The sequence below is a fragment of the Anabrus simplex genome, chromosome 9, assembly GCF_040414725.1.
Source record: "Anabrus simplex isolate iqAnaSimp1 chromosome 9, ASM4041472v1, whole genome shotgun sequence".
NCBI classification, from domain to species: domain Eukaryota; kingdom Metazoa; phylum Arthropoda; class Insecta; order Orthoptera; family Tettigoniidae; genus Anabrus; species Anabrus simplex.
In genome coordinates, this window is record NC_090273.1 from 66,988,842 (window position 1) to 67,008,358 (window position 19,517).

At 37.1% G+C, this 19,517-nt stretch overlaps 1 protein-coding gene across 1 annotated transcript in view; it reads left to right on the forward strand.

Annotated features, from left to right (window-relative positions):
• The first annotated feature begins 7,480 nt into the window (after positions 1-7,480).
• The window catches only part of Smu1 (Smu1 spliceosomal factor), a 32,600-nt gene continuing 20,563 nt past the window's right edge, over positions 7,481-19,517 (forward strand). Inside the window, exons 1-7 of the mRNA XM_067153837.2 lie at positions 7,481-7,712; positions 7,957-8,023; positions 8,133-8,276; positions 9,421-9,535; positions 9,671-9,859; positions 14,057-14,286; positions 15,418-15,641. Coding sequence (XP_067009938.1) covers positions 7,687-7,712; positions 7,957-8,023; positions 8,133-8,276; positions 9,421-9,535; positions 9,671-9,859; positions 14,057-14,286; positions 15,418-15,641 — 995 coding nt within the window. The 5' untranslated portion in view covers positions 7,481-7,686. The remainder of the gene's footprint in view (positions 7,713-7,956; positions 8,024-8,132; positions 8,277-9,420; positions 9,536-9,670; positions 9,860-14,056; positions 14,287-15,417; positions 15,642-19,517) is intronic.

Genomic DNA, 19,517 nt, shown 5'->3' on the forward strand with positions numbered 1-19,517 from the left:
AGCATGCAGTTGCCTTACAAGGGCTGCTCCAGCCTAGGAATAGCCACAAAAAATTATTATTACCATAAAGTATTTAGATATTTACAACCTACGACATTCTTGATTTTAATTGCTATTATATTTTAATATGTCTTCAATTGTTTAAAATAACCGAGTAACTGTGTGATTAGTGGCGCGCAGCTGTGAGCTTGCATCCGGGAGATAGTGGGTTCATACCCCACTGTCGACAGCCCTGAAGATGCTTTTCTGTGGTTTTTCCATTTTCACACCAGGCAAATGTTGGGGCTATACCTTAATGAGGCCACTTCCTATCCCATCATCGCCATAAGACCTATTTATGTCAGTGCGATGTAAAAAAAAAAAATTAACGCATAAGATTCAATACCAAAATTTGTGTTTAAAATACACTAAGAATCTTAGTTTAAATAGGTGCAGTTATATTCTGTAGGTTACTGTACATTGCAAATTCTGCCAATAATGTTTAATGCATCAAAGAAAGCTTTCATATTATTGTGGTCAGTACACTTGATTGCGGTATATTGAGCAAATTTTTGGTTCGATTCCTGGTGAGTCTTATTAGCTATTACTACTCAGCAATGTTTAGGTCTAGAAATAGAAATGTTAGATGATTAATATATACCGGTAATTAATGTCACCTGTTTTATAAAACGGTTTTGGGTGTTGAGTGTTATGGGATCTGGTATCACTATCAAAGGGTAGAGAAAGGTCCATCTATTCAATACCATTAGATTAATATAGTGTCCAATATAATTAGTACTAGTTTCGACCCTACATACATTGGGTCAGCTTCAGCCATGACCTAATTGGAAATATATGTTTACATACAACCAATAATAAAGAATACAATTTGGTATGTCTTAATTTAAAATCTAAGTCTAAAACATTGATGAAGTCGGACTACACATCTAAAATTGAAAATAAAATGACACATTAAAACCGCTGTGGTTGGTGTTGAACTATGTCAATGTCCTTATTGTAACCAAGTGTTCTTGAGTCTATCAGGGAGTTGGTATTCCTTATCTGTATAGTTGAGCCATTTGATTTATAAATTATGTCTTATTGAATAGTAACATGAGTAATGGTTTATATATAGCTTGAAGGGGAATAAGTGTTCCTTTTCATCAGATGTAGTGATTTATTGTTTAATTCGGTTTGAAGTGAATGTCTGAGAAAGAAAATATTCAAAGTGAGTTATTAAGAAAGGAAGGGAAGCTAGAGATTAACATACAACTATATGAGACTCACCCCTATGTTCATTGTAAATTGTATGCACTTGGCACGAACACCAACACCAGACTGCCTATTAAGAGCGAGCAGGAGTATAGCTTATGATGGCAGGGGTGGGTGGGGGACGGGTAGGTAGCCTAGGGATGAACTGATTGATGGATCTAACATGTCAGTTTTACGTTTATACTTTGTGTATTATTATTTATTTTAATTTTTTTAGCCAATATAGGACTAGTCAGATTTATGGAAGTTTTTCTACTTTTTGTCAGCCCAGTACTGTTTCATCCTTTCTGAATGTAATTTTCTTTCTGCTTCTGGAATCACTCTTCCTATTCTCTGCTTGTTGATTTTCGTCTGTAGTCTAGTGTGTTTATCTGTCAATATCTTGAGTGTATTTGTTTTGTGTTTTAAGTCTTCTAATCCAATATGTAACTCTCTCATGTCTTCTTTAAGTTCTGTGATCTATCTAATATTATTCTTAATCTTACTCTTCCATAATTTTTCTACTGATTCTATTTTCTAGTGACTGTATTAGATTCCTTAAGAATGATATTCGTTTCCTTTTCATTGCGCTAGTCACAGGTTCTATTTCTTTAAAAACTGTTTTATTGGAAGCTATTCTCCAGTCTCTGTTTACTTGATAATTTTTATTTAAACAGGTTCTCACTATTCTCCTTTCTAACTTGAATACTCTATCTATTGCAACTATGTTTGTTGGTTTGAATAATGTTTCACATTCATATGTAATTTGTGGCTGGGTGACTGTTTTGTAGTGTTTCAATTTGGTTGCTATTGAGACATTTTTTATTATATGTATTCTTGGTAACATGCTGTGCTGTAACCAGTTTATTTATTCTATTTTGCCATGCTGGCTTCTCGTTCAGGTTATATGTGATTATTTCACCTCAATATTTAATTTTTTCTGCAATTTTTATTTCTTGGTCTCTCAGCTTAATTTTGTTTACAAGCGGAAGTTGAGTTAGCATAATTTCTGTTTTTTCAAATGAAATTTTCAAACCAATATTTTGAGCTATTTAATTTAATTTAGGGGTTGAACCGTGTTGTAGTTGTCTGCACATCATGTACAGTTTGCCGATGTTTCGAATACATTGCAGTATTCTTTATCAAGGCGACTGAAATACCCCTACTCGATCCGAGGTAATCAGTCTCCCAGACAAATATTTACACTACTAGAGTGGCCCTGACCTTGGCCTTTTATATCCCAGCCTTTCTGGCTGACGTAAGCCCTGGCTGTCTCGTGAGTATTCTGGAAGGTATGTGTCACAGCCAGGTAGTGGGGGCTTGCCCGAGCTGTTACGTAATGGGATTCCGGCCCATGTGTTTATGTTGTGGTCTGTATGTCTTAAACTATTAATGATAGGCATCCAAGAATTACTGATTTTATATCCTTCTTCTAAATTTATGTTGTTCAGATGTTTCTTGATTTCGATAGTCTCGCGGATTTTCCTTTCCAGATTCCAAGGGATAGCTGCTAGGATCTTGGTCTTGTCAAATGATATTCCGTGCCTTGTTTCGTAGGAATGCTTGGCTACTGCTGAAATATCTGTTTTGGTTCTTGGTGTGACGGATATGTTCTTTTAGGCCATTCCCCTTTTGTCCAATCAGGATGTTTGTAAGTTTTAAGTTTTGGTTTTCTTTTAAAATGTGTAGATTTGGAGATTAGTCCATAGGTTCTGCAAATTCCTATGAGTCTTTGGCCATTTCTGTTAGTATATTTATGAGAAGCCCACTTTCCTACTACATCTCAATAGTTCTTTGCCTTACCCAGTTGAGCGTTAAAGTCCCCTATAAGGATCTTGATGTTATTCATTGTCTGATCAAGGAGATTCCAGAAATTATCGACTTCTTGCAGAGTTTTTGTGGTTAATATGTAGTTAATATGCTCCTGTTTGATTCTATGTTTATGTGTTTGGTTATCTGTATGTACTTTTGAGTGTTCAAATTCATTCTTGTCTTTTAGGCGACTACCCACCGAATCCGATGTAGTCTTCTCCATCCTTAAGGGGTTGGACCGTGGAATTCTTTACTAAGTCTTTTTCATATCTGACTATCAAAGGTTATCAACCTTAAGTGAAGCAAGCTCTGATTTACAATTACGGTTGTTAGCCGCAGAGGATATTTATTCAGCCGCCACTAACATGTGAAACAGATGCTGTTGGGGTACCGCCACTAATGTGGAACCGTCTTGCCCTTTATTGCCTCGAGATGTTTCTTTTCTGGCTGTAATTTTACAGCTTTACGCCAACCCTCCTCTTTTTCCGGGCTTAGGACCGGCAACAGCAACTACTGATCTACTCAATCCACCCAGCAGATATTGCAAGCAGGATACTTTGCGCATACGTTGTGTGTACAGGAATGTTATATCAAATAGAATATTAGGTCTTTCATTGATTTCATTAATGTCATGTGTTGTGCCATGGCAGATAAATGATTGTATCTTGAAGCAGTGACATGTTCCATTTTATCTTATCACTAACATGTGAAACAGATGCTGTTGGGGTACCGCCACTAATGTGGAACCGTCTTGCCCTTTATTGCCTCGAGATGTTTCTTTTCTGGCTGTAATTTTACAGCTTTACGCCAACCCTCCTCTTTTTCCGGGCTTAGGACCGGCAACAGCAACTACTGAGCTACTCAATCCACCCAGCAGATATTGCAGGCAGGATACTTTGCGCATACGTTGTGTGTACAGGAATGTTATATCAAATAGAATATTAGGTCTTTCATTGATTTCATTAATGTCATGTGTTGTGCCATGGCAGATAAATGATTGTATCTTGAAGCATTGACATGTTCCATTTTATCTTATTGAAAAATTACATCCTGTTTGTTCTACATATGTATTTTACAGCTATTGCATTGTAGTTTGTAGACATCCGATTGAAAAAATATATTAGTTTGATTGATAGTACGTGTATTACAGAAAATGGAAAAATTGTTAATAGTTTTAAAACCTAACAAGGCTATATGGTCTACGAGGACGTGTCTGGATTGGCAGCAAATGGAAGCACCAGATGAATAGATATCATAGCCTTTAAACCGTAAAACAAGAACGGAATGAGCATTGACCAAACTGTGCGATCTGAATCGCATTCTGGTCAACTGGAAGAAGTGGATTTAGAGAAGAAGTGTATTTATGACCCTACAGTCTTGTATTATAAAGAAAAATATGGACTGCAAAATATCAGATACAGGATTAATGGTGGGAGCCCAGGAAACAATTCCTAATTTTTTTAAATTAAAAAAAAAATTTTTTTTACAGTTTTGGACTTCATTAGATACAGAAAAACATCTGTTGACAAACATAGCGGTAGCTGTCATCTGCGGTTAAATATTAATTTTAAAAAACTATTTACACAGTCAATAGTATAATGTGCACACTTCATGTTTCTTAGTTTCACTTTGTACTGTATGTGAAAGACATTTCATGCTGATATTATTTATTACATAGTACGAGGGCAGATCAAATATAAACGGGAATTATTTTTTTAAATTTATTGCACCAACCAAAAAAAAAAAAAAAATGCATATAGAGATCACTTTTCTACATAGTCCTGCCTTTGATTCACATATTCTCCATCAGACTGGCAAGTTCTTGATGCCGTCCTGGTAGAAAGAAGAGGGACGTGTGCGGAGCCAGTTGCACACAAACTCTTCTACACTTGCGTCATCATTGAACCGCTGTCCTCCTAGGTGTTGTTTGAGTGGTCCAAACAAATGGTAGTCAGGGTGATAAATCTGGACTGTGCGGAGGGTGTTCTAGAGGTGTCCAGTCAATTTTCTCCAGTTTTTCCCACGTTAAAGCATCAGTATGTGGCTTTGCATTGTCATGGAGAAGAATATATCATAGAAAGAAAAGAATGGTCCACCTGATCAATACTTATTTATTAAATTTCTTAATAACAGAACCGGTTTCAACTCCTCACAAAGTCATCTTCAGCTATCTTGTACATTTACATTAGATTACATATTCTTAAGTGTTGTGCGTTGCCAATTGAAAAGATTGTATTTGACAGTCATGACAGTCCTATGAATTGGAACAAACTCCTCACCAGTTAACTGCAAACAGCTGTACAAAATCTGTTAGCGCGAAAAATAAGCAACGAGGGGAAAACACTATCGTTGACTATCGATAATAGGCAACTGACTATCGATGTTTGACGATAGTGGTCGCTATCGATAGTTTTTCGCCTTGCTCTACCACTGCGTCCCACTATATAGCTATTGTATCTTGGACCTTAGCCTACAATGAATACAAAGCCTGCCCAATAGCCACTCATAGCTGTCCGCCCTGTGGATGATATATTTGCCGCTAGAAGCGCTGCAATTCAACCTCACATGAACACCTCGGTTGGCGGTATTTCTACACGTTGTATGCTTACTGGTGTCGTTTACTACGAAAGTTGAATGTTAATACCGATAGAAATAATGAAACTCAATAATGATTTTGTTTAGTTCGAATCATTGGCTGAATGGTCAGCATTGAGGCCTTCGGTTCAGAAGGTCCCGGATTCGATTGCCGGCCAAATGGGTGATTATAATCACGTCTAATTAATTATTCTGGCTCGGGGACTGGTGTTTGTGCTTGTTCCAACACTTCTCCTTTCATATTCAGACAACACACTACACTTCCAACCAGCACAGGAACTTGATATACAGTAGTGATTACTAGACGTCGGACATTTAGGTGCTAAAATGTTATTTTAGCTGCCTAAAACAGACTTTCAAATAGGCTGTACAATATTTTTACGCAGCTGAAATTTTACGTACCTTAATATGCATTATTTAAAATACCATGCTGATTTTGCTAAATTGATTATAATTCGTTACGGGGAAATATAAAACAAGTTTCCTTCTCCTCTTTGCTGCAAATGTCACAGAATATAATTTTACCATCCGATGTGAAATGGGGAAACTCTTGTAAACTGAGGACGACTTGGAACCTGACACTTTCGGCTTAATTCACACACTGACCAAACGGAAAAAATGTATTGTTAAAATACGTCAATTATATTACAATGGTGTACTGCTGTGTACCGTTTTTTAAAAAAGGCTCTAGAAATAAATTTTTCCATGAATTCCCTTGCCAAGAACCAACTAGGGAATTGTGGATTAAAGCAATAAACAGACAGTGTATGGTACAGAAAATACGCAGACCCTGTGACGGCAAAAATTAGGTTACTTATTATTATTGCTCCTGTTCTGATAATAATAATGTCCTTATTCTGTTGCGTAGGTGGTACCAAGTACCAAGGATAAGTCATGGAACACTAGAGACCGCTCCGTCGAGTGCTGCAATGGCATATATTGGAGGGTACTTGGTAAGAGTTGTCGAAGACCACATACCATGTCAAGAGTGTGTTGATAAAATTAGTAGTATCCAGAGTCCATCTCCACTAACGTCATTAATAAAAATCAAAGACAGAGGTGGTCTCACGTCTCAGGTATCCAAAGCCAAGTTTTGTTTCACTGCTGATGAAACTGAGGCAAATAAGGGACGAAATGTTATCGGTAACGCTGGACAGTCCAAAAATAGCACAAACATTAACCGAAATACTGTTGCCACGTGTTGCTAAAAAATCCTATTCTACGGTGTGGGAAAAGTGATCATCCTGAGGAACTAAGCAGAATAATACTGCAGAAGTATCTACGCCCCTCTGTCACTAACTACGCTAATGGCATTACAGATGAGTATCGCCGAGAATACTTCTTGAGAAGAAAAACGATTTATGAGGAGAAAATATCAAGGAAAATGGTTAAAGTCGTTCATTTTCACTGAAAATCTACGGTGCGGTAGTAAAAATATCTAGTGTAGACCTTATGTCCTTTTAAATGCCAGACACAAATTTCGACAGTTATCTGAAATGAAAATCCACAGCTAGGGGTAAAAGGTGAACATTTATTATTTTCTACTTCATTCTGCTCAGTAACGTATATAATATACAGGAAGTATAGTGTAGAGGTAAATTTGTGCTAATTTCAACTCCCGTTATCAATGCTAGTGAGTGCTGATGTGAGGTGGTATACTAGCGCTGCAGTGATCAAGACGCGCACTGCCAGGCGGACACTGTTTCTGAAGAGTGCACTGCGAATGAGCAGGCTTTGTATTCCTTGTAGGCTAAGCTTGGACAAGACCACCAAAGCCCATGGAATCGATATCTTGAGTCGAATGTGATAGCAAGGCGGCGAGACGATCTTGTTTCCGGTCGTGGTGTTTCGTTATGCAAAGAGCTATCTCGAAAGCGATATTTAATCGATGTTGGAATTATGTATGGAAATACATCTGTTTTTATTTGCACTGATCAGGCACTGATGTTATGTGATAAACCTTGAATACTCACAATTAACTTGTCAATATTGTATAATATTGGACTCCGAAATAAAAGCTCTGTAGTAAAGTTAGGATAAAATATTACTATGTCTATCGAGATTGAATCAGCAGAGTAAGTCTTCACTAACATTTTTTTTAAAGAAATGTTTTGCCTTATTTACATCATAAGCATAAGTTGTTCATTCAAATATTTACTATATTAATATATGTAAATCCCTTTTCTGTTACGGATGATTTTATATGACATTGCTAAATAAATTTAACCTTGCCACCGTCGTTTTTGTCTCTGGGGATGCCTTGGTAATGGTTGTTTGCAGGTTATGGATTGAACTGACATTTGTTTATATATTTTCCAGCGTAATACGTCTCATTCAACAGTACTTGAAAGAATCAAACCTCTTAAGAACTTTACAAACTCTACAAGTAAGTAGACCTACTTCCATAATTTCATGCGTTTCTTTGCAATTTTTTATTTTTAAAATTTTACTTTTGCATATTGCCTTTTGTGATTTTTTTTTTCTTTATTTCTTAGGATGAAACTGGTGTTTCACTGAATACAGTGGATAGTGTAGAGGGGTTTGTGGCTGATATAAATAATGGGCATTGGGACAGTGTTCTTAAAGCAGTACAGTCTCTGAAGCTACCTGACAGAAAACTGATTGACCTTTATGAACAAGTAAGTCCGTATACTTATGTAAAAGTCTCAACGCAGTATCAAAGAACTGATCACCTATATTGTGCTTACTAATTTTAAGGATGTTGAAATGTTTATATAAATACATATATACCATAGAATGAGTAAGTACACTAGAGTCCCGTTAATCCGAACTGAAATAGTCATGTTCCTTTAAAAAATTATCCTTATTGAAATGAAAGAACATATTATAGAATGAGGATTTACTTGCATTTTATTAGTCATATTTTACTAGAATAACTTAATATAGCCTAAACATAATTACACATCATAAACCTTCAATCACTGGTCGTTTATCTTTACAAAGTCTGTTAGTTTCTTTTTCTGTAGTGACTGGAACCTACTCGAAGATGCAGTGTTAAACCAGCATGTCATAAAACATCACGTGAGTAGGCGTAGCAGCGGAGTGTTGCTCGACGTAGCATACGGCAATTTCTAAGGCAGCCGCAGCATCTGAATGTGACACTAGTTGTTCATTGTGGTCTTCTTCGCCGTCACTCTGTTCCTCATCAACTCCGGATTCCTTCTCTACCACAGCTACAATTTCTTGGTCTGATTGTAATTGATGACAGTCAGCTTCCATCCACTCACTAATGTCATCTTCATTGGCTCAATCCGGTGGTATTTGAAGGTGCTCAAAGAATGCACTCTCTTTTATTCATACCACAAATGAGAATCTACTCTCAGACTGTTACAATTGTGAGTTTATACTACACCACCTCCACGACATGAGTATATACTCAGCTACTGAGTACATTCTCATGAACTTTATTCTTATGGCGTGGAGTATATACTCAGAAATGTTGAGTATATACTAAATACTCATGTTTATTCATACCACCCCATGTCAGGAAACCTCACCAATTCATTCTCGAGACTCAAGCTACCTGATCATTTTGAACCATCAAAAAAATGCACTTTGTTTTGCTGAATGTTTTATTTTTATGACATCCCAAATGGATTGTCCTGTACCCACCTGAGACAAGTTAGTACTGATATTTCAGAAGTGAGAACTGTTTGCTTTTGACCCATGGTAATGTCACTCTTTTAATAGGAGTACAAAGGTTTTCATTATTTTGTGCACTTCTGCTGTAATAATTGATGATCTTGGTGCTTATCTTAATAGGTAGTGTTGGAACTGATTGAATTGCGGGAGTTGGGAGCCGCTCGTTCTCTTCTGCGACAAACAGATCCAATGATAATGATGAAACAACAGGAACCAGAAAGATATATTCATTTAGGTAGGCCTACTTTACTCTCAATTAAACAATGTATTTATATTCTGCAACAAAGTAGATCTAATTGTGTGGTTTGGGAATCAATACTCCTATCAGTTGATACTTGGTGTATTTATTCCTAAAACGGTCATTTTTCAGATAATTTGCTGGAAAGATCCTATTTTGATCCTCGTGAGGCATATCCTGATGGTAGCACTAAAGAGAAGAGACGAGCAGCTATTGCACAGGCATTGTCAGGTGAAGTGTCAGTGGTGCCTTCATCTCGTCTCCTTGCCCTACTAGGACAGTCTCTCAAGTGGCAGCAACATCAAGGACTCCTGCCTCCTGGTGAGATTTGTTATTTGTTACTTTTTAACAGTCGCCATGGTGACTTAAAAAGTCTATATAGATGCCTAACACTTTCTAATTGTGATTACTAAATTCCAGTCTGAGGACAACGCAGTATATTCTTTCTACTGTAGAAATAATTGCATATAAAAATTTAATTTGGTGATGTTCTTAAAAACCTCAATAGTAAAATTTGTTTTTGAAGTCTTGTTGTTGTTGTTGTTGTTTTTCCTGACATCTCTGAAGTGTATCTGAAGGTGTAAACTATAAGGTTTATAAGCATCGCCTACAACAGAAAGGGGACTAGAATCGATATGAGCCATCAGTATATCTCGTTACTGCTCATAACCATTACATGAAGAAGATAAGCAATCAGTCCTTGTGCCAGATTTTTCTTCATTATTTTCTTTACATATTGCACATTTATTTGTGCCCATTAAGTGAAATGCCTATACTAGTGATTAAGATGAAATGTAGCAGTTGTCTAGTAAAATAGAAAAATCAGCAGAGCAGTGGTATTTTCAAGCAAAGGGACATTGACATGTTAGGAACCAAGCTAAGATGTAGAAGTAAGCAGGTGAATTTTATTTTTTATGCTTGGAAGAGGCTCACTAACAGTACCTGGGAAACTGGAACTGTGAAATGATGATGATGATGATGATGATGATGATGATGATGATGATGCTTGACTCCTAAGCAATTTTGCTAGTTCCTAGATTTTCTTCTGATTTGTCCAGCCCTGCTCTAAGTTTTACATTTACATGAACAATGACGTCTGAGCTGCTGTCGTCTAACTAGGGATGGATGTAAGTCTTTGTTGACATGAATCTTATCTGGATGCTGGAGTGATGTCAGCTAAGATCTATATCTTGAGAAAAGCACTATGAAAACAGCATGACAAGCTCGGAGTCCAAAGAGACAGCTTTTTGAAGAAAAATCATCATTCATTCACACATTAGACCTAGTGGCCTGTTGCGATTCTGTAAATCATCTTGTCAATAACGTTTCATTGGACAACTGCTGGATCTTGTTCCTTTCGGTAGTACTTGAAAATTTCTCCGGCAAATCTTCGCGTACCCATTCTCACCTTTCTTGATAATCCTGTATATACGGTACTGCTGATTCAGTTTTGAATTTCTTCAATACCGTTTCATTTCTTTTATCATCCCATTGAGTCTATCCCACTGTACTACTTCTCATGTACTGTATTTCATCTCATTAGTTGTAATTGTATTAGCATCAGTTTTCCCTATAATCCATGCTTCATTTCCATAGTGTAGGACTCGCTTATGCTGGGAGTCCTTGAACTGTGGATGACTTCATAATTTAATTTATTACTCCCAAAGTTTTTATATATTTCATGATTTTATGTGGTAAGTCAACTTCCTCGTTAGAAGATAGTTTATAGGCCAGATGAGTAATTTCATTTACTCTTTCCAGTAATTTATTGTTTGAAGAAATTTCCTTGGAATGGGTTCTTTCCCTTTAAAAGTCATAATTTTAGTTTTCTGTTTCAATACCTCATATTATACTTGGATGCAATTTTTTTTACAAATATGTCTGATCATTCCAGGTAGGGCAATTAGAGCAACATCATGTGCGAACAAGGTAGCGAATAACTTCAGGTTTTCATTAATATGTATATAGCCATGTTTCTCTTGCCTCCACTCTTTCATAACAGTATTCATGTAAATTGTAAATAGCAGTGGGTAAAGTCCACTTCTGTACCTGATACCTGTATCGATTGATTTCCATTCTCTGTTTGTCCCCATTTCTAACTAATATGTCTTAGATATATTTTGTAAAATTAATTAAACTATCCAATTATTTAGATATGTGTATTTTGTTGAATGCCTTTTCAAAATCAATTAATGCAATATGTCATAAACTAGCTATCAGTACAAAATCGACTTTTAGGAAATCAGTTTTATTCACTTTCAGTTTTATCATCATAGTATATCTAGAGCTTTTTTTTAATTTTTATTTTATGGTACTGTATAACTCTTGTTGACCAAATTCAGCAGACTAATACCTCTGTAATGTCGTAAATCATTTTTCCCTTTCTTATGTATGATAGTTAACAGATACAGAAAGCTTCCAAATTCTTTCACGCTGTATGTCAAATAGTTTGGGATGAAACATTCCCGTTAGTTTCCAAGATCAGCTTGTATTAATAATACATTTATTGCAGCCAAATAGCCATAAAAAAAAGAGAGGTAGAATACACTAAAATTGTACACTTGCGCCTTGGTTTGCATAATCTTCAATTGATTTTGTTCTTTTGCTGCAAAGTTGTAATTGTTAGTGTTCACATGTCTCTGTTGTTTCATGGTAAGATTTGTTGATACAAATAATATGGTGAAAACCATGTATTGCCAATCTTGTAAACAAGTGCCTTATCTCACAATTGGATGTTGTCCACATCTGATCGATAGTGGCACCAGTTCCATAAAATTCTGGAGGTATATCTTCTCTCTCTCTCTCTCTCTCTTTTTTTTTCGTTGAGTGATGTTAGTTTTTCTGAGGCTCTAGTATTGGGTAGAGGCATAAGTGTTCTGAGTTTTCAATGTGGAATGATTCTTGTGCTAGGAGGTAGACTAGTCTTGATCTTGTAGCCTTTGATACTCTTCTCTTTTTATGTATAGAGCTTTTACGGTACCTATATTGACGTATGATCTGGAAGCAGTAACACTTACTGGATCAACAAAGAGTCATCTTCCGGCAACAGAAATGAAGTTCTTCCATTTTTGTCTACAAAAAACAAAAATGGATAGGAATGTGGATATCCGACAGTATCTTGGATTGGAAAGTAGCTTGCTGGAGATGCTAGAAGTGAAGAGGTTGCAATGGTATGGTCATATGAAAAGAATGGATCCCCAAAGGACTCCTCTAGCATACTTTGACCACAGTGTTCCTGGGAAGAGACCAAGAGGAAGAAGACCTCGTGATGTTTGGGAGAAGCAGGTTTTCAAGGACCTTGAAATTAGAGATGTATACACCCTGTGTATATCCTGATTTTCCTTCCATCTAATAAATATTAAACTGTTTTGTTGTCTGTAAATTTATGTTGAAGTAATGTAGGTCCTGTTACAGATGTATAACAACAGGTTAGTTCTTAATGACTGACTTATTTCAGTATAACAAATTTCAGTATAACAAATGTATTTCTGAGGTCCCCAAAATATATTTTACTGGTATTTTACTAATTCATCACTCGATATTTGAAGAGTTCCAAATTAATTAGATCTTCATCAGGAGCTTTATTGTTCTTAAAGTCCTTTAGAAAAATCTTAAATTCTGGTACAGGTAGGGTAATTTCTCTGGTTTCAGTATTTGCTAAGTATAGCTGTTCAAAAATGTTTTTGTCTCAATTGTCTTCTTGACTTACTTGACTTTCTTCTGACCACAGATGTTGAAAATAATTGATCCATGTTTCAGAGGATATAACATTTATTTTTAGGTTGTCGTTTGTTTCTTGGTTCAAGTACTTTAAAATATTGTATACTGTATTTTGGTTTGAGGCCCATTTCGAGCGAGAAAGCTGGGATGAATGGCTCAGACGGTTGAGGCGCTGGCCTTCTGACCCCAACTTGCCAGGTTCGATCCTGGCTCAGTTCGGTGGTATTTGAAGGTGCTGAAATACATCAGCCTCGTGTCAGTAGATTTACTAGCACGTAAAAGGACTCCTGCAGGACTAAATTGCGGCACCTTGGCATCTCCAAAAATCATTAAAAAGTTGTTAGTGAGGCTTAAAGCTTATTCGAGGGAGAGGCAAAGTTTTTCAAACTTCTCTTTTTGCTATGGCCCTCTTTCAGTAGGGAAGAGCACCTGCCAGCCAACTGATGAGAGAACCTAACTGTTTATATAATTATTTTTTAAATGTTTGGTGGTGTTTGTAACTAGTCATATACAATAATAATTAAAGGTGATGTGCTATTTTCTTTCTTTCTGTCCAGTTGTGATATGGATATAGCTAGACATTGTATATTAAGCAAAATATTCTTCAGCAGTCTATTGTCCGTGAATTTTAGCATGTAAACGTAATGGAAATGAAAGTTTGCATTTTACAACGTGTACTAAGACCATTTCTGGTAGTGCTGAAATTTAAACACTTGTCAGTTATATCTGCTTATTTTGTTTTGTGGAGGCATTTTTCTAATTTATTTAATGTGTTTTACTAATTTTGGATGTTTTTAGGCACCACGATTGATTTGTTCCGTGGTAAAGCAGCCATTCGTGATCAAGAAGAAGAGAAATATCCCACCCAGTTATCTAAGCAGATTAAATTTGGGCAGAAATCTCATGTGGAATGTGCCAAATTTTCACCCGATGGTCAGTACCTGGTAACTGGCTCAGTTGATGGTTTCATTGAAGTGTGGAACTTCACTACTGGAAAGATTCGTAAGGATCTAAAGTATCAAGCTCAGGTGAGGAAAGATGTTGATTGCCATGACTGTAGACTAGTAATCTTTTCAAGTGCAGTTGTTTAACTTCTTTTAACATAACTTGCATTACTCCGAAGCATTGTTCTCTAAAGAATCTTTCTTACCTCTGGAAGATATCTGGATTGTTGTTACTGTTGTAATATTATTAGAGAAAATCTTTCATATTCATTCTCTTTCAATTAATGATGCATTTAGAGCAGCATATTTTTGACTGAATATCTTAGTGTCATTGAGCATGATCCTGTATGTCCTTGTATATTTGGGTAGGTGTGCCTAAAAGATTAAAAAAACTTTATAATGAGTGTTTAACAAATCTTCTGCTACATTGAGGTCAGATAATCTTTTGTCTGGGAGCTTGCTGGCTGGCACAACACCTGGCTCTCATCACAGCAAATAATTAACTCGGAATCAACTGTGCCATCGCCAATGTTATGTAAAAATCTGTTCACAGAAATGCAGTCGACTCACTGTATTTCTGCCAACGGCCGTAGCCGTGTTGAAACACCGGATCCCGTGAGATCTCCTAAGTTAAGCGTGGTCAGGAGTTGGATGGGTTGCCACACGCTGTTGGTAGGGGGTAAGGGAATGGAGGAGCGGAAAGGAACTGGCCACCTTACTGCACGTAAACTCCGGCTCAGGAACACCTCTGCGGAGGTTCGGACCTGCCTTCGGGCAGAATAACCTTTACCTACTATATTTCTCATTATACTATTTAAAATGGGGGTTCGAGCCCGCTGTCTCCCAAATGAAAGCAGATAGTTACATTACCCAAACTGCGCAGTCATTTACTTGGTCTTTGTTGTAATATGAACTTTCGACCTGCAGTTTCTATGGGCTAATAATAAACAGACACTGTAATTACATGGAAATAACAACACACAGAAATAAAGAATAAGAAACACTAAAGACAGTAATGTGTACGTACTCTTATGAAACAAACCACGCATAGCATAAAGTGACCGGCCAGCCATGTGTCAGTAACATGACTGGCGTGACCTTTAAATTGCTGTGCCCCGGTTCCTGCCTGATTTATTGCGCCTGCCTGGGCCAACAGATAATCTGACCTCACTGCATAGGCCTACGTTGTTAATGAAACAAATGATGCTTTTACAGGATAACTTCATGATGATGGAAGAAGCTGTGCTGTGTATGTCCTTCAGTCGTGACTCAGAGATGCTGGCTTCAGGCTCGCAGGAGGGCAAGATAAAGATTTGGCGTATTCAGACTGGACAGTGCCTGCGTCGTTTTGTGAAAGCTCACGCCAAAGGTGTAACTTGTCTTCAGTTTTCTCGAGACAATGGCCAAGTCCTCAGTGCCTCATTTGATACCACCATCAGGTAAATATATTCATACTTTTAATGCTTACTTTTCCTTGATATTTCCAAATTGTGTACTTAGGATTGGAGAGTTTTTTGTTTCCTTCTGCTTTGTTTTCTTGTCATTAATAGGAACTGCATTGGTACTGACTGGAAAGGCCTAGCAGCACTTTCAGTAATAAAGATTTTAGAAAATAAGTTCCCGAATACAGACTATAAGATTCAAAAATTGGTTTTTCAAGCTGTAGTAAAGAGCAGAATGTTATATGGTTCTAAAATGTGGAGAGTAGAAGCAGCGAGTGAGAAGATGAACCAAATAATAAGTAAGTTTAGCAAAATTGTAATTGGACTGCCATCTTCTTCTTCTTTTCTAGCCTATTTCAATCCACTGCTGGATATAGGCCTCTTCCATGTGCTTCCATCGTCTTCGGTCTTGAGCCACTTGGAACCAATGTGTTCCAGTCAACAGCTTTATGTCGTCGAGCCATCTCTTCTGGGGTCTTCCAATGCCTCTCTTGTGTTCCCATGGTCTCCAGTGAACAATCCTAGAGGTCCACCTGTTGTAGTCTTGTCGAGCTACGTGTCCTACCCATTGCCATTTTAGTCTTGCTACTCTCTCTAGGATGTCTGTTACATTAGTTCTTCTCTTGATGTCCTCTGAACGGATCTTATCCCTAAGGCTGATCCCTAGCATCTGTCGCTCCATGGCTCGTTGTGTTCACTGAAGCTTGCGAGCACTTTCCTTCGTCAGAGTCATCGTTTCCAGACCGTAAGTAGTAACTGGCAGCACGCACGTATTATAAGCCTTGGTCTTCAGGTTAATTGGAACATCCTTGTTGGTGAGGATGTATCTTAGTTTTCAGAATGCAGTCCAACTCATACCTATTCTGCGAAGAATTTCTGCACGTTGGTTGTCTTTTCCAAGTTTTATCTTGTGTCCAAGATAGATGTACTCATCGACAGCTTCTATATATTGGTTTCCCATTTTAAGTGGTCGACTGTCTGGGCTTAGTATTTTCGTTTTATTAATGTTCATTTCCAAACCAATCTTAGCAGAAACAGTTTTTAATTCTTGGATCATGCTTTCTAGCTCATCTAGATTTTCACTTATGAGCACAATGTCATCGGCAAAAGCAGGTGGTTCAAATATAACCCGTTGATTTTTATTCCTTTATTATCCCAATGAAGGGTTTTGAATATATCTTCCAAGGCAAGGGTAAACAGCTTTGGAGAGATTGTGTCACCTTGTCGAACTCCTTTGCCAACTGGGATTTTATTGGTGATGAGGTCTTCGTCCACTCTGACTACCATTGGTGCTTGATCATAAATGTTTTCCAGGAGCTTTATATACCTTGAGTTAATCATGGCATTTTGAAGTGCCTTCATGATTGCCCAAATCTCTACTGAGTCAAAAGCTTTTTTATAATCAGTGAAGGCCAGATGAATCTTGATGTTGTACTCGATGGTTTTCTCAAGAAGACGAATAGTCTGGATGTGTTCAACAGTTGAGAAACCTTTACGAAATCCCGCTTGCTCGGCAGGTTGATAAAAATCCAGTTCTCTTGTGAGGCGGTTGGTTACAATTTTAGTCAGGAGCTTGTAAAGGTGTGATAACAAACTCACAGGACGATAGTTCTCTAAATTTTCCTTATCACCTTTCTTGAAGAGAAGTATCACTTCATCATTTTTCCAATTTTCTGGTATTCTTCCAGAGTTAATACACTTGTTGATGAGTATTCTCACGGCTTCTAGCAGATCTCTTCCACCTAATTTCAGCATTTTTCACCGGGCGAGTTGGCCGTGCGTGTAGAGGCACGCGGCTGTGAGCTTGCATCCGGGAGATAGTAGGTTCGAATCCCACTATCGGCAGCCCTGAAAATGGTTTTCCGTGGTTTCCCATTTTCACACCAGGCAAATGCTGGGGCTATACCTTAATTAAGGCCACGGCCGCTTCCTTCCAACTCCCAAGCCTTTCCTATCCCATCGTCGCTATAAGACCTATCTGTGTCGGTGCGACGTAAAGCCCCTAGCAAAAAAAAAAATTTCAGCATTTCATTCGTTATTTTATTCTCCCCAGGGGATTTTTTATTCCTTAGTTGTTTAAGCGCATTTTCAATCTCAGCAGTGGTTACTTCCAGTGTTACTTCATGTGTATAATTCTGGGCTAGTTGTTCATCACTGGGTGGTTTATTAATGGTTGATGTATACAGCTTGTAGTAGAAATCTCTAATAACTTCAGTAATGTTTTGCCTATCTGTGACTATTTCTCCATTTTAGTTCTTAAGTTTTGTAATTTTTGGTCTTCCTGTAGACATGTTGTTCTGTAAAGTCTTTGTTTTTATTTTCTTCAATTGTCTGCATGATCATATTATTATTAAATTTCCTTAGATCTTTTCTTATTTCCTTGCGAATGGTCTTGTTAATATTTTTGTATTCTGCTGTATCCTTGTCCATTGTCTTCCTGTCCCTAATGAGCTGCATGGTATTAAGTGAAAGTCGGCTCCTCTTATTAGTTTTTTTCAATGGAATCTCCTTTGCTGCATTTTGAATACTGACTGTAATTTTCTCATTAAGTTCGTTCACATCCAAGTATTTCCAATCCTCTGTTGGGTTAAGTTTTTTGGTAAGAGCCATACTGTACAGCAAATTGTGGTGCAAGACTAATATGTGATGAGTATATTCAAGTAAACTTTTAAAGAGAATTATAAGTTATTGGTTAAGGGTTAAAAAAAAAAAAGGATAGGGGAGGGCTGCTCCTGCAGAGGGCATATCAACACCAAAGGGACAATATGTCCGAAGATTATTGCTTAGGTTAGGTGAAAAGTATCTTAGAGAGGTTAGGATTAGGTAATTGTTGGGAGATAGGTATGATTAGGGGAGAGGCTATACTATGGAAAAGAGTTGCAAGAAGGGTCAAGGATATTCAAAGACAGTCACTGGAGTCTTGAGTGCAGGAGCAAGCTGACTCTCTCAGTATTTAATATGATAAACCAGGAAACTAATATAAGGATAAGTAATGTTAACAGAAGAGAAAGAAAAGGGCTTATATGGTGGATGATGGGAATCCACAAAAACAAGGGATAGATAAGGGAAAAGGACAATGCAAGAGGTGTGTTGTGTGGGAAAATAAGAGAAGAATTTCATCTCCTAAAAGTATGTAAATAAAATATAGTGATTAGAAATATTTTTTTTAGTAATAGTGAACTATTCGTTTTAAGTCATAAAGAGAATGATCGTAAAATTATAAGATGGATGAAAAATGAATGGAATAGTCCTAGTAATGTAAGTACTTAGTTGTAGTTAGAAATATGTTTATATGAGCGTTACAGAAAAGGAGAAGTGATAGTACTTAGTTGTAAGCAAACAGTAGCAGATTATTGGAGGAGGGATAAAAGAGTAGACAAGGGTAGGAAAGTTTAGTATGTATTTAAGTGAAGTGAGGGAATTATGTATTAAGAAAATAAAGGAAGTGTTAGTGAGCAAGAGACACTTGGACACAGAGGAGAGTTATCGTGTGTGAGTACTGCAGTAATTAGTGCAATGTTGTAATGATATGGGGCACTGTAGCTCAGCAAGCATACGGGAGGGAAGTTAGTTGAATCACCAAACGGTCTTAGCTAGACAAGACACGCTGATTCAGCCAAGGTTTAACATGTATGTAACTTTTGCCTTTTGCTGTATTTACCAACTATTCATGCAATACATTATTCAGTTCATGCATAGGTCTGTTGTAAATGGAGGATAACTCTGTACAGACTTTTTATATAATAAATAAATAAATAAATAAAAAATGTCACTGCATTGCCAGGGGAGCTATTTGATAATGACCACAGGGTAATGGTTGCAAAGTTATGGATCGGAAAAAATGTCAGAAATATAGGAATTTACAGAGTGTAG